This window comes from Nicotiana tabacum, chromosome 2 (assembly GCF_000715075.1).
Source record: "Nicotiana tabacum cultivar K326 chromosome 2, ASM71507v2, whole genome shotgun sequence".
Lineage (NCBI taxonomy): Eukaryota > Viridiplantae > Streptophyta > Magnoliopsida > Solanales > Solanaceae > Nicotiana > Nicotiana tabacum.
The window spans coordinates 109214663-109228666 of record NC_134081.1 but is presented as its reverse complement, the minus strand read 5'-3'; the positions used below and the strand labels follow the sequence as shown (position 1 = coordinate 109228666).

General features: G+C 32.7%; 1 protein-coding gene across 1 annotated transcript; it reads left to right on the top strand.

Moving 5' to 3' along the window:
- The first annotated feature begins 2498 nt into the window (after positions 1-2498).
- Positions 2499-4584, top strand: LOC107787957 (xyloglucan endotransglucosylase protein 6). Its single transcript, XM_016609580.2, has 4 exons — positions 2499-2734; positions 2830-2930; positions 3442-3635; positions 3958-4584. Exons 1-4 carry the CDS (start codon positions 2566-2568, stop codon positions 4388-4390), a joined length of 897 nt encoding a protein of 298 aa, XP_016465066.1. The 5' UTR covers positions 2499-2565; the 3' UTR covers positions 4391-4584.
- The last annotated feature ends 9420 nt before the right edge of the window (positions 4585-14004 follow it).

Genomic DNA, 14004 nt, shown 5'->3' with positions numbered 1-14004 from the left:
GGAATTCCCAAATGAAAGGTCTACGATTCGAAACTCTCTCGCATACCTCTTCGATAGAGCGAGACTTGTATAGTGTAGTTTACCTTCCTATGTGATTTGCGAACTATTACACAAAAGTGGAGTTTTCCATGTGGCTACCTTTAATTGCGGATTTCCATGTTAACAGTAAAAACTCAGCGCTCTTTATCCAAAACCCAAAAACAACAAGGATTAAAATCATTCTCTTGTTTTATCAATGAATAGAGCAGATCAATTATGAAGATTTGACATAACACGAATCAAACAGTAAAACTTTAATTCAGTGAACAGAGCAATTCAATTATGAAGATTTAAATCACCATCCAGAAAAAACTTTAACCTCTCGAAAATTAATTGACTGTAGGGTGAACAATGTAATTTTCTCTATTAAGTGGAGATACATTGTGTGAGAGGTTTAATTAAGAATATATTACTAGTACTTATTGGAAGACAACTGTTTATTAGCAAATTGAAGTAAATAAAACATTCAAGAAGAGGATATTCTGGGATGTGTTTGCAGCAGATCTCACCTGCTACCATTCCTTTTTATAGTTTTCTAATTGTAATATTCTGGTTAACCTCTATATTTAATTTGTAAACCAATGCAGAAAACATTTTAGTATATGCTTCTTTTAAATTATATACTCTATTTGGATTGGATCCAGTTGTAGAATATTTCTTTGTTTTGTAAAATGATAAACAGGTATAGTAAAATGGCACGCATGTTGAGGATCTAAAGTGAAATGTACCCTAAAAGAAGAATTGAAGTTCATAATGAGATCGGTAGCTTTAAAGAAGCAAAGCATAAATAAAGAAAAGATGAAACAGTATTGAGTGCGCCTGGCAAAAGTTGCAGCTGGCACTCCTATCATCACTATAGTAATTCCAAAAACAAATGCAAGGAATAAGTAGGCGTTTGGACATAAGAATTGTAAAAATTCGGGAAAAAATGAAAAACAAAATTCAAGTCAAAATAATATTTGAAAATTAGAATAGTGTTTGGATATGAATATAATTTTGGCTATTTTTGAATTTTTGTGAGTGATTTGATGAAAAAAATAGTTTTTTGAAGTTTTTTTAAATTTTCGAAAATTATGAAATTCATCTTCAAGTGAAAATTAAAAATTTTATGGCCAAATACTGATTTCGAAAAAAAATGATTCCGAAAAAAAGTGAAAAAGATTTTATGGCCAATAATTAGGGTTGTTTTTTTATTTTACAAAACTAAACAGAAAAAATATCGAGCCGTACCGAATAAATTTACAAGTGAAAAATATATTTATATATTAAGTTTAAAAATAATAAAACATTAAATATTTTTTTGGTCATGAAAATAGTTACAAGCCACAAGTAAATAAACTTAAAATCATAATTCCCAAACCTATTATGCTACTCCTATTGAAACTAAATTATTTTCACCATATTCAATATCAAGACACAAGGTATTGTATCGATTATGAGTAGCAAGCTACAATGTATTACATATATATTTCCTTTCGTATGTTTTTGATTTATCTTTTTGAATATTTAATCTTATTAGACTTTATTCTTAAGTAGCATCTTGTTTAATATCTTTCCACTCGTATGATTTATATTTTCTTTGTATAATTTAGAAAAATATTATACTCAATTGAGAAGACACATTATGTATTATTGAGTTAGTGTAAGCACTCATTGTACAATTGTTTCACAATACACCAGCGCAGCCAAATTTAAAATTTATTTCCACTCAAATGCATTTTATTTAGAAAAATTATTAAGGAAACTCGTAGCCGGTACTTTTCGGATGTGCACTAGGTAACCTGTTCATTGGGCAATAACTCACAAACCTGACAAGATATGTAAACCGCATTAGGTAAATCTTATGTAATAGCTCGCAAACCACTCAAACATATTTTCTTACTACAACTTTGAACGGATTTGAAATTTGAGAAGTAACTATTAACGGTTGCAATTGTGTTATCAATTCCACCACATCTTCTCTAAGTTTTTGTCCACTGCATCCATACCGAAGATATCATTAAGGTCATTTTGATAAACCTATCTTGATTTTTCATTCTTGAAGTACCAAATTTTAGGAGCGAGTGGCCTTTTTTCACTACACGCGAAAGGAATTCTTTGCTTTTTGAAAGGTTAAGAGATCTCTCTCTTTTTAACTGCTACTGCCAATGACAACTGTACAGTAGCAGTGACCATTTGTAATATTCCATGTGTGCATCTTTCATTGGTCATAAAATGTACCCATCCTTCTCTCAACACCGACTACACCTACTGTGTTGCTCCCTACTATGGGACCAGCTTTAATCCAGCTAAGCCAATAAGTGCTAACGGCTATAATATTTTGAGTTTTACCCTACACATTGAGGACCGATTCCAACGTGGACAGTGATGTGTACGTAATTGCATGTTGACGTGGCACTCTAGCTTCTCGGTTAAGCCTGACCCGTTTGGCTATAAAAGCCACTCCACTCCCTTTGGCCCTCTTCAGATTACTTCTTAGCACTTAATCTAAGCTGCTCTCTCTTTTCTTTGAAATTCTTGTGAAAAATGGTGTCTTTTCCTATGGAATTTAAGTGTGTTTTCTTGGGTATTTCTCTAATTATGGTGGGTTTGGTTAGCTCCTCAAGATTTGAGGAGCTATATCAGCCCAGCTGGGCGACAGACCATTTGACAAATGAAGGAGAAATCCTCAGGATGAAACTTGACAACCTTTCTGGTACTTGACATATTTGTAATATTGTCCATTAAGTTTAGTTAAAAGAATATTAGAAGCTGATAATGTGACATTGATATTCTTATGTGTAATTTCAGGCGCTGGATTTTCATCAAAGAACAAGTATATGTTTGGGAAAGTTACTGTTCAGATTAAGCTTGTAGAGGGTGACTCTGCTGGAACTGTCACTGCTTTCTACGTAAGCCTTTTGCTTTACCCTTCGTTGGTTATATTTTGTTCTTGTTTCTAGCCCGATCACAATATATACTAACACCGAACTGTAACAATCTTTTATTGTGTTGAGGAAGGAGAAAAGTTAAAAGATTAACATATGTTAAAATGACTTGTGGATTTTATTGAATCCATTAACTGTGAAATTTCCAGTGGCCGACAATATTAGTAGTGTGATATTATTTCTGATTCAGTACACATTCAGTCATTGTGTCCTTGTGAACATGTTAAATTTCAATAACTCTAGCATTTACTTCCTTTTCACCTCTCGTCATATTCAGGAGATAGTTGCTCCCCTCTTGTGCAATTATTTTCTATTGGGTAAATGTTAGTTTGATTGGTCAAATATAAGAGCTATTAGAGTATTTACTAAGTAAAGCTGGCTTGACTTTATTGACTACTTAGCCTTTTTAATATTGAAATTATGTGTTTGCTGATAAGTATCTTTTGGACTCTGTTTACTTGTGATATATATGCAGATGTCATCAGAGGGACCAACCCACAATGAGTTTGATTTTGAGTTTCTCGGTAACACTACTGGTGAACCCTACTCTGTGCAGACCAATGTGTACGTAAATGGTGTGGGTAACAGAGAGCAACGACTGAACCTTTGGTTCGACCCATCCAAGGAATTCCACTCATATTCCATCTTGTGGAACCAACGCCGAGTTGTGTAAGTCTCCTTATTATTATTCCTATTGCTTTATCTCATTAAATTAGAAAGATTGTTAAAATAAATGAGACAAGGCAAGTTCCAACTATGGTATAAGCTAAAATAACGTGCTGATTTTCAAGAATTGAAAAGCTAAAAGAAATGACTAAATTGAGAGTTAGATTCTCTTTTCTTGATATGTCAAATGGGTCCTCGTGCTTTCTTCAGAATGTCTTTTCTTTATTACTCTAAATAACATAAAACTATTAACACATAATTATCATTGATCTATATAAAATTTCTATTGTTTATACTAACTTGTTAATTTTAAATATTTGTGCAGATTTTTAGTAGACGACACACCAATTCGTGTGCACTCAAATTTGGAGCACAAGGGAATACCATTTCCCAAGGACCAAGCCATGGGTGTGTACAGTTCAATATGGAATGCTGATGATTGGGCTACACAAGGTGGAAGGGTTAAGACTGATTGGTCACATGCACCCTTTATTGCATCCTACAGAGGATTTGAGATTGATGGCTGTGAATGCCCAGCAACTGTTGCAGCTGCTGAAAATTCTAAGCGGTGCAGCAGCAGTGCGGTGAAAAGGTATTGGTGGGACGAACCCGTTATGTCCGAACTGAGTCTGCACCAGAGCCACCAGCTGATTTGGGTTAGGGCTAACCATATGGTCTATGATTACTGCACAGACACTGCTCGGTTCCCTGTTGCACCGGTTGAGTGCCAGCACCACCAGCACAAGTTTCATAACTAGTCAACATTTCTGCTTGGGAATTGGGATTCAGTCTTTGCATTGTATAAAAGATTTAAAAAAGGGGGGGAAGAAAAAGAAAAGACATGAACTCCATGTTGTTACATAGTTTTGGTCACCTACTTTTAGTATGTAAAAAATTTCATTTCTTTGTTTAATATTTATGCCTTTTAATGGAGTGTTTTTCATTTGCATTCTATACTTGGCCAAAGTATTATTTATTACTCCACTAATATTGATTAAGGATGAATCAAATCACCAACTATTGCTCCTCTATTATTGATATGGTCCAGGTGTACGGAAACCTAATCAAAAATATCTAAGCTCGGTCGTAAAATTGCAATGTATACGTACATAAAAAATATTATGTTTTTATCGTGATTTGTTTTCATATTTATATTTGAACAACCTTGAAAATTGCTAACTTCGTAACTGTATAGGATTAAAATACTGTTTATTTCCATGCTGTCATTTCCATGTGAACATTGTGCATAATTTGGTAATTTTATAATTCTATAGTTTCTAGTGGGTCCCGCTATTAATTCACGGGCTGCATCTTGGCCCACGAGGTACAAGAAAAAGAAGGGATAAGAAATCTGGGTCCATTATTATTATTATCTGAGTGGGCCTAAGATTCTTTTACAGGATTAAGAAGGTTGCCTAATAGGTGGTCACTTCAGTGTTGGAGTACCCTATTAGTAGAACAAAATAGTAGTGTCGATGAATCAATAATAGTGAATTAGTTGAATTAGTTGGTAGCATGTGTGAATTACATAGAACCTTTTCTACCTGATTCATTCATCCAAAAAGAAAATGCGTCATCATTTGTAAAACAGGGGAGAGTTAAAGGCCAATCCAACATTTAATTTTAATGAATTAAACTTTTAAGGGTTTTGGCAACTAAACTCCATTGTACTGTTGAAATTATGATTCAGTTATAAGATTTACTGAGATTTTAGTAGGTTTTTTCATATGTATACTTCGTGTTAAAAATTATAAGTTCAGATGAACCCATAATACATCCGACCCCGGATAATGTTACTATATTATTGGTCTTATATGTTTGTGCCTGGACTAGAGGCTACTATGACCGCTTTCTCTTGTCAATTGGTCCCGTTTTTATTATTTGAAGTATAAATTCTTATTTAAATGTTATTTCGATGATGAAAATTCGATCAAATCAAAATTTGAAATGTGAATTTGTATTCTTATTAATTCTCTATCATTTACATGTTACATGCGCAACTAGATAGAGTGGTAGAAAAATTGCTCTGAAATTCGAATAAATAGGTGGTTTGCAGCCAAGGTTCGTGGAAAGGCCATAAAATTTCGAAATTCAATCCTACATTTCTTCTTCTATACATAAAGTTGTTTAACTATGTATTCTTGCAACACCATTCCAGAATCAACTTGAACACCAATACTTTAATTTATCACAAGTGATTATTATTAATCTGGAGAATAGCTTTTCTCAATCAATATAAGATCCATCATTATCACATTAATCATAATAAATAGTTGTTAAAGTTGTAGATATCATGAAGGTATCAAAGCAGTAGTGGAAAAACAATTATTATAGGAGCATTAGCTAGATCAAATGAAAGATGCATTTAATGTGGCTGTTGCAGATTACATCAATTGAACATTCATATTGAATAATTAACTTTGAATTATTGAACCACAAAGCTTCTTTTAACTAACAAAGGAAAAGAAAAAAGGGAATCAAATCACAAGACTTGTTAATCTCGTAAACCTACTGGGGCATTTACTTTTTTCCTTTCTTATTTCTTAATAATAGTAATTGGGATAGGTTGATAATTAAGTGGTAATAGTTTTAATCTCCTGATTCTCATGCCTATATATGCTTCAATAATTCAACGCCAAAACGAAGTCTATTAGGCTCTATTTGGATAAAAAAAGTCAGTTCAGTGCACAAAGTATTTTGTGTTCACACAGAGTTCGGGGAAGGACCGCATCTTAATGGGTATGATATAGACAACTTACCCTAATAAAAATATTAGTGGCTGATTCTATGATTTAAACCGGTAATATATAGGTCGGACGAAGATACCGCTCAAAGGCTCCATAAATATATTTATCCACAAGTTGACTACAAAGTTTCCATAGTTTCTTACCTAAATTTCAATAACCTAGTTTTGCATTGGGAATATAATTATCACTTTACCACCTACTTAACGGAGTATTAATATTCAGACATACACTGTGTATAAGTGTGATACAACTGTGCTCATAATAATCTTCCTACATCGAATTATACATAGGATCACGAGAGGTCAATTAATCATTATGTTAAGAACAACATCTTTTCATTTTTTCCTGTTATCTTAATCTTTCTATATCGAATTATGTTAAAGACCATCAGTTTAATTCTATTAAAATAGAAGTAAAAAAAAAGATAAAGAGAAACAGCTGGATACAGAGAAATATTTATTATGACTGTGGTGTTATCAATTAAAAGCAGCATGATTAAATTGTGGGAGCAGCGCCTTTCAATTAATTTAAAGAGTGGGCCATTGAAATGAAAAAAAATCTAAGCCTTTGGGTTTGGGGAATGGGACAATCCAATGCTTTTGAATTTGTGCTTTGCTGACACTAATTTAATCGGGTATTTTTAATCTGTTTTTATATAGGTTTTTGATACTGTCCCTATTTGTCTATATTTTTATTAATATGATGCTTATATTTTTCTGAGTCGAGGGTCTATTAGAAACAGTTTCTCTATTCTCACAAGGTAAGGGTAAGGTCTGCGTACACACAACCCTCTCCACACCCATACTGTAAGATAATATTGTGTATATTGTTATTGTGACACCATTTATTGACTTACCTAAACCTTTACTGTGGACCCCTAGATTTTTATAGTGACAAAAGAGGCTAGGGGTAGGGGGTGACCAATCAACCAAAGGAGAAGCCAAAACTGTTATCTTCACCAAAGAGCTTCTCATTTGGACCACATTAAAATCATGGTTCAATCTAAAAGGAAATTGAAAATAGCTGATGACAGTTCAATTTCAGAACAAAACAATAGAAATGGGGACCCTTTTGAATTATATTTAGGGGTTTGATTTGTGGAGATAATTCGAAGTGAAAGAAAGGGGGATATAATTTCTACTTATTTGTCTGAATTGTCCAAGTTTGAAAGGTAAATAATGCCTTCTGGTTTCTATCGTAAAAGTTGAAAAAAGTTTTTGTCTTTTTTTCTTTTTAGTTTGTTCCTATCCAATATCTCATTTGCCACCAAAATTCTTAAATAGATATTTCCTGTTCATGTCGGAAATTATTATCCATCTTTAAAAATGAAAAATCTCTTATATCCAAGAAGGTAATGTTACTGACTTTTAAATAGATGTAGTGTGAGCCTGATGTTTATGGAATTTAACATTAACAGTTACTGTAATACTTACTTGAAGTTCAAATGACATAATTGTTTTTTTTTATTTTTAATTATTATTATTATTATTTTTTGCGATAGTGATGGATAAAAAACTTAAGTGAAGGTATGAGCCTGATGTTTATGGAATTTAACATTAACAGTTACTTGCCATTTTCTTTTTATTTATATAACCAACTTACTTGAAGTTCAAATGACATAATTGTTTAAAATTTTTTTTTTTTTTTTGCGACAGTAATGGATAAAAAACTTTAAGTGAAGAAATATAATTTGCTTGGCAGTGCTGCGAGAAATGTCACTGAATTCAAAATCTAGAAATCTGGGCTTGGAGAGAAAGACCATCCTAAAAGCAAAAAAGAAGGTGTGGAATGGGCTTCTCATACACCCGAGATCAATTATCAACTTCGAATGGGAGGCTATGTGAACAAGCTATTCTTTCATTTTCATTCTTGACAGAAAGATAAACCCACAAAGAAAATTGTGTATTAAACTATTCGGGCCATTTTTTCTTGTTATGGCAAAGGTATTTGGGTTTTTGTTCAAATTCAAATTAATGACAACCACTCCACTTGCAAACACAAACGGGCTTGGTCGATGAAAATAGAAAGAAGGGATTTTTTCCTTCTAATTTTGTATAGAGAAAAAAACAGAAATAGCCTGCCAATTATTGTTCCTTACACCTCCTAGCCCTAAACTTTTGCTTACAGTAAACCTAAACTTTCCTAGCCGGACCAGAAACCCAAAATAATGGGCGAAAAACATTCTTCTTCAATTTTTTCATAGAAAACCAGCAATTTGAACAATCTATCAAAATGAAATTAAAACCAATCATGATTTAGGTTAAAAAAAATCACAACTTGACTAACATAATTCGCACCCCTGCCACAAACCCATAAATTAATATATTTTGAGTTTACTAATTACTATGATATTTATTCTTATAATCACACTACAACAAGTAAATTCCACGAGAAAACCATACATTCAAATGAAAAAAGAAGATAACAAACTCGCTGGAGAAATATCTTTTTTATTTTTACTAAATTTATTATTCGAAAACCAAAATCAATGTATAAAGTGTAATCAATGTATAAACATTATACGACCAATATCCAGTGATTATACATCTTAAAAGTCTATCTATACATTGTATAATTTGCGTATAATTAATATGTAATAAGTATATAATATTATATACTGAGGATAAACTTATTATACATGGAGTTTCTAGTGATTATACACTAACATTGTCTAGACTCTCATCAATTACAGATTTGGGAGAAAAAAGAAGAGGAAAATCTCAAAAAAGAAGAAGAGAAGAAGATAGATCGGATCTTCAACCACCCACATATCCCAACCCCTCGTCTCTCAATTGCGCAAAGACCCATTACACTGGCAAAAAAAAAAGGCTTTTCGTAGTCTCTTATACTTTCCTCCATTAAGCTTCTTCCTCCTCTTTGCAATGGCTAGGGATCTTCTCTTTTAACTACCCGATTTAAACATTTATTCTCATACTTTACTTTTTGTAGCCAACTAACTAAAAAATCCTAATGGCTTTTGCCTTGCAAAGCCTGCCTAAAGCCAGCGCAAGCCTGGCCTTTGCCTTGTAAAGCCTGCCTAAAGCCAGCTCAAGCCTGGCTTTTGCCCTGCCTAAACCCAGGCTCTTCTTCTACACATTAATCTTGATGAGTGAGCACATGATTAATACTTGAACAAAATCAATCCACTGCATATGGAGATCATATAGTAGCGACACTTGGAGGATGATGCGGACTTCAACTCTGTGGTGGAGATGTTTGGAATTCATTTTAGACTATGGACAATATACCCTGGCGCCTGGTGAGAGCTTGATAGGTGCTGCTTGGTATTTTCCAATGACAATTGGATTCACATACACTAATAGGAGAAGGAAGCATTCAACTTATCATGTTGTAATAGTTAGTTCATTAGATTTTAGCTTTTCTATCTTTTTTAATAGCTAGTAGCTTCATGCAACTTCTATTTTGATTTTTGGTTTGGACATCTTATAAGCATTGGACCCATTTTTGGGATTTTATTTATATATTAGCCCTTAGGCAAAAAAAAAAAGAAAGAGAATGTGGCTATTTTTAGTTTAGTATTAATACGGGCTGCTAGTCTAGTTAATTGTTCTTTTGTATATTACCTGCTCTAAATAAGGATTACTTACAAATTATATACATTCCACCTTAAAAGGCTCTGATCACGCCCAACTATGCCTTGTAAGAAGGACTAAACGATCGCTGCAAATATAACCCGGTTCAAGTCTGGAGTCGAATCCCACAAGGAACTAACCTATTTACTACAACCTTAAATAATGCTAATGATAAGCTCAGACAACTTCCAGATGCAATAGTTTTATGAATAATCAGTGAAATTTATTTAGCCAAGGAAAAATGACAATAAAATTAGCAATAATCAAGACTAAAATTGAATTCAAGGGTAAAAGGATCTAGGGCTATTGATTTTCCCAATTGTCGGATTAATTCTCAACTCTTTAGCTATAATCTCGCAGTAATACTCTATGAGGATTAAGAGTTCCGAGCTACCGTAATTACCTTTCGATCAATTACAATAATTTACTAGAAGCATTCTCTCGAACTACTCTAGTTAACAATTTATGCAACTCAGAATCATCCCACCAAAGCTTCGTTATTTCTAACTCCACTTTTAAATTCAAGTAATTAATCTCTTAACTTCCCCCAAAGTGGTGTTGTTTAACAACAATCTAACCAAGTGTTCTTTCTCAAGCAACACAAGGTGAATAGACACGATTAATCGAGGGCCCTTTCAATTAACCACGATACAATACGTAATTGAACAATCATAGAACAAACACGGCTCAATTATAATAAAATAGAGTCAAGACTTCATCCAATAATTGGTTCCATCAACCCTAGATAACAGATTTAGCTACCCATGCTAATGGAAAATAAATCACTAAAATAATTCATAATCAACAAATAGAAGTATCAAGAAAAAGATGGAACTCTTAGGAATTTATCCGTCTTCTCCCCCTCGTTCTTTCCTCTAAAATCTTCTAAAAAACAGCTCTCCCTCACTTCTGGGCGAGTTTAGGTTTCATATAGGTTTAGGTTAGTCACCTAGAAAATTACATAATTAACCCTGCGTGTTTGGTTTTTGTCCGCCCGCCCGCGGCCGCTGATTCGACCGCGGATTTGGACTGCCTCACTGCCTTGAGTTCGCGGACTAGTTCGCGACCCACTCCGCGGCCGCGCACCTGTTTTGGTCGTTTCGCTTGCTTTTCTCGCTCCTTTTCGACCGGGCTAACCTTCGATTGCCCTTTTAAATTCCATGTTGACTCTAAAATACTCGTTAGCTCCCTTCTAGCTCAGAGTAGCTCCTGCAAAGTATCATATTCTTAATTAGAGCATTTTGTTATCTTTTAGCATTCAAATATCAATAAAGTGCGGCTAAATTAGAGTGTAAGTAGTGTCGAAATTGCATGAATATAGCTTACTATCAGGCTTCCAATTTATTATTAGTGCCTTCAATCAAGGGATTTAGTTACACACATTTCCTTTTTTTCTCTCCTCTCTTTATTCTTATTCTTCATCACTCAACCTATATTTTCTCTTTTCTCCGGTAGATGGTTGTGACATAATCGAGTGCTTCAGTTCCTATTGGAGTCTTCCTAGAGATATTTAGTCCGATATTTGAATAGTTAAGAAGTCTGGAAGTTCTGGAGTGCTATCTCCAAATCTACCTAACAGTCATATGCTAATATAGTTTCTCCCCTACTTCAAATGCCATACTTCTAGACCTATCTTATGCTAAAGAAAAAGAATATAGGAATAGTAACAAAAATGTGACAAATTTTGTGGCTACAGTGTACATGACATTTATACCAAGAGACACCTTAATCATAGACCTCAGAAATGCGGCTCTAATGACGATTTGTCACATTCCCATTCTTGGCGTCTCCTGGCACAGGTAGCAGCCAGGAATTCATACTCTACTTTTTCTTTCCTTAATAAATCAACTGAGAAAAGAATAATATATGGTATATAAATATACAAATTAAAAACAAATTTCATACAAATTTAATGCAAATTTGAATATCTACAATAACATACATAGTAAAATAAATTTCAAACAACTAATTATATGTTATACAACTTTATACAGTTTTGATAATGTCACACCTCTTTTTTTCCCAAAAGATATATGTCTTATGGATTGTTGTGGTTTAAAGAGTTTTTCCAATTAAAGTGACAAATTTGAATAGGGATTATTTTATTTACAGAGTCGCCACTTGAAATTGATTTTTTGGGTGTTCTAAGTCACCTTTTATTTGAATCCCTAGTCAAAGAAAGGTTTGACCCTATTATTATTGGTCTGCGAAAATAAAGTTCGGGTAAGGAATTCTATTGACCGGGGAGAAGGTGTAAGACATTCCCCGAGTCCCGTGGTTCTAGCACGGTCGCTTTATTGACTACAACTTGGCTTGAATTAATTTTAGATAAACTGTGATTTATTTATTTCCATGTTTTATCTATCCGCTTTTATATTAAAATATGGAATTATCTTTGAAATGGATCACGTGTGTGAATCCGTTTTGTTCATTGTGCCAAAATCATGTCACGTGTACGTGCACATAATTAATAGTATTTTTATTATATTTAAGGTTGTTTCGCCCAAAGTTGCGCGAACGCATACCTTGATTTTAGTTTTGGAAATCGTAATTATGTCACGCGAATGTTTACATAATCACGATGATTCAATTAATTAAGAGTACGCCCTAAGCATTCTAGCGCATTCATGATTTGTTTTTTCCTAAGTTTGAGATTATTGTGAAGGCCATGAATTATGGAATTACTTGTGGAAAAAGTGTATGATTTTAGATATTTGAATAAATAAACCATCATATACCAATACTCTACAACCCAACAATTGAAGTCCAAACTCATTAGGGTCCAAATCATCCCAACTTTAAAGCAAGTTTGAATACCATATTTCCAAAAACATGATTAAGCATTCAACATTTAAGGACTAACTTACATTATTATTTATAAAGTTTAAAGGCAAATAAATAAAATCACATGAAATAAGATAAAAAGAACAGAGGGAAGAATAAACCTTTAATGCAAAATTTCCAATTAAATGAGTCTCCAAGAACAGGTACAATAACTCAGACCAACGTCGAACAAGCATAAGCGACGAATAATATCAAACTAGTAAACGGAGCTCCAATGGAATCCTCGACCTCGACTATTGACTCCACTTTTTGACGTGTAAAAAGGGATGTTATGAAGTATTTTTGTTGGGTTTTGGGTGATGACTTGCTGGATTTTTCAAAAGAAAGACGAAGAAAGAATGACACGAGTAGAAATTCTTTTAGCGTAGAAGAAGAAAAATAATTTCTCTCAATTTCCCTCCTCCCTTCTTTTTTTCTCCTTCTCCCCTCTTTTCTCCTCACATTTCTCTTCTATTTATAAAAAAACAATTCTGAATTTTTTCAGATTTTGTTTTTTATTATTTTATTATTTTTTAATTAAAAAGAATTCCCACTTCCCTTATTTATTCTTTTTAAAAAAATAATAATTCCCCACTTTCATTTATTTTTATATTTTTAATTTCCCACTTTTCTTTACTTTTTTTTATTTTTATTTTCCACTTATTTTACTTTTTCTTTTAAATTTTCACTTTCTTTTACTTGTTTTTTTAAAATTTTCACCTGCCTTTACTTTTATTTTTTAATTCCAACTTTCTTTCACTTTTAATTTTTTAAATTTTCACATTCTTTTACTTTTATTTTTAAATTTTCCATTTTCTTTTACTTTAAAAAAATAATAATTTCCACCTACTTTTATTTTTACTTTTTTATTCTATACTTCTACTTTCCCTATATTGTATTCCCATCCAAAATTTTAAAAATATTTAATTTTTTTCTGTTTTTTTAATTTATTTTATTTTAAAATAAAGATAAAAATAAAAATAAAAATAATATTAATAGTAATAATTGACCTTTTAAATTATTTTTAATTTTTACCCTATATATAAAATATGTAACAAAGCAAAAAATATATATTAAATTTCTAAAAATATTTACAAAGTAGAAGGTGATAAAAATTCAAATATAGTCAAAAATGAGGTGCTCACAGCTGCCCCTCTTTGCTTGGAAACATGAAGAGTTTTCAGGCAAAGACTAGGTGAGCCATGTGAC

Coding starts and splice junctions, on each gene's coding strand:
- LOC107787957 (XM_016609580.2), top strand. CDS start 2,566: ATGGTGTCTTTTCCTATGGAATTTAAGTGTGTTTTCTTGGGTATTTCT. Junction 2,735..2,829: donor GAAACTTGACAACCTTTCTG/GTACTTGACATA, acceptor GTGTAATTTCAG/GCGCTGGATTTTCATCAAAG. Junction 2,931..3,441: donor GAACTGTCACTGCTTTCTAC/GTAAGCCTTTTG, acceptor ATATATATGCAG/ATGTCATCAGAGGGACCAAC.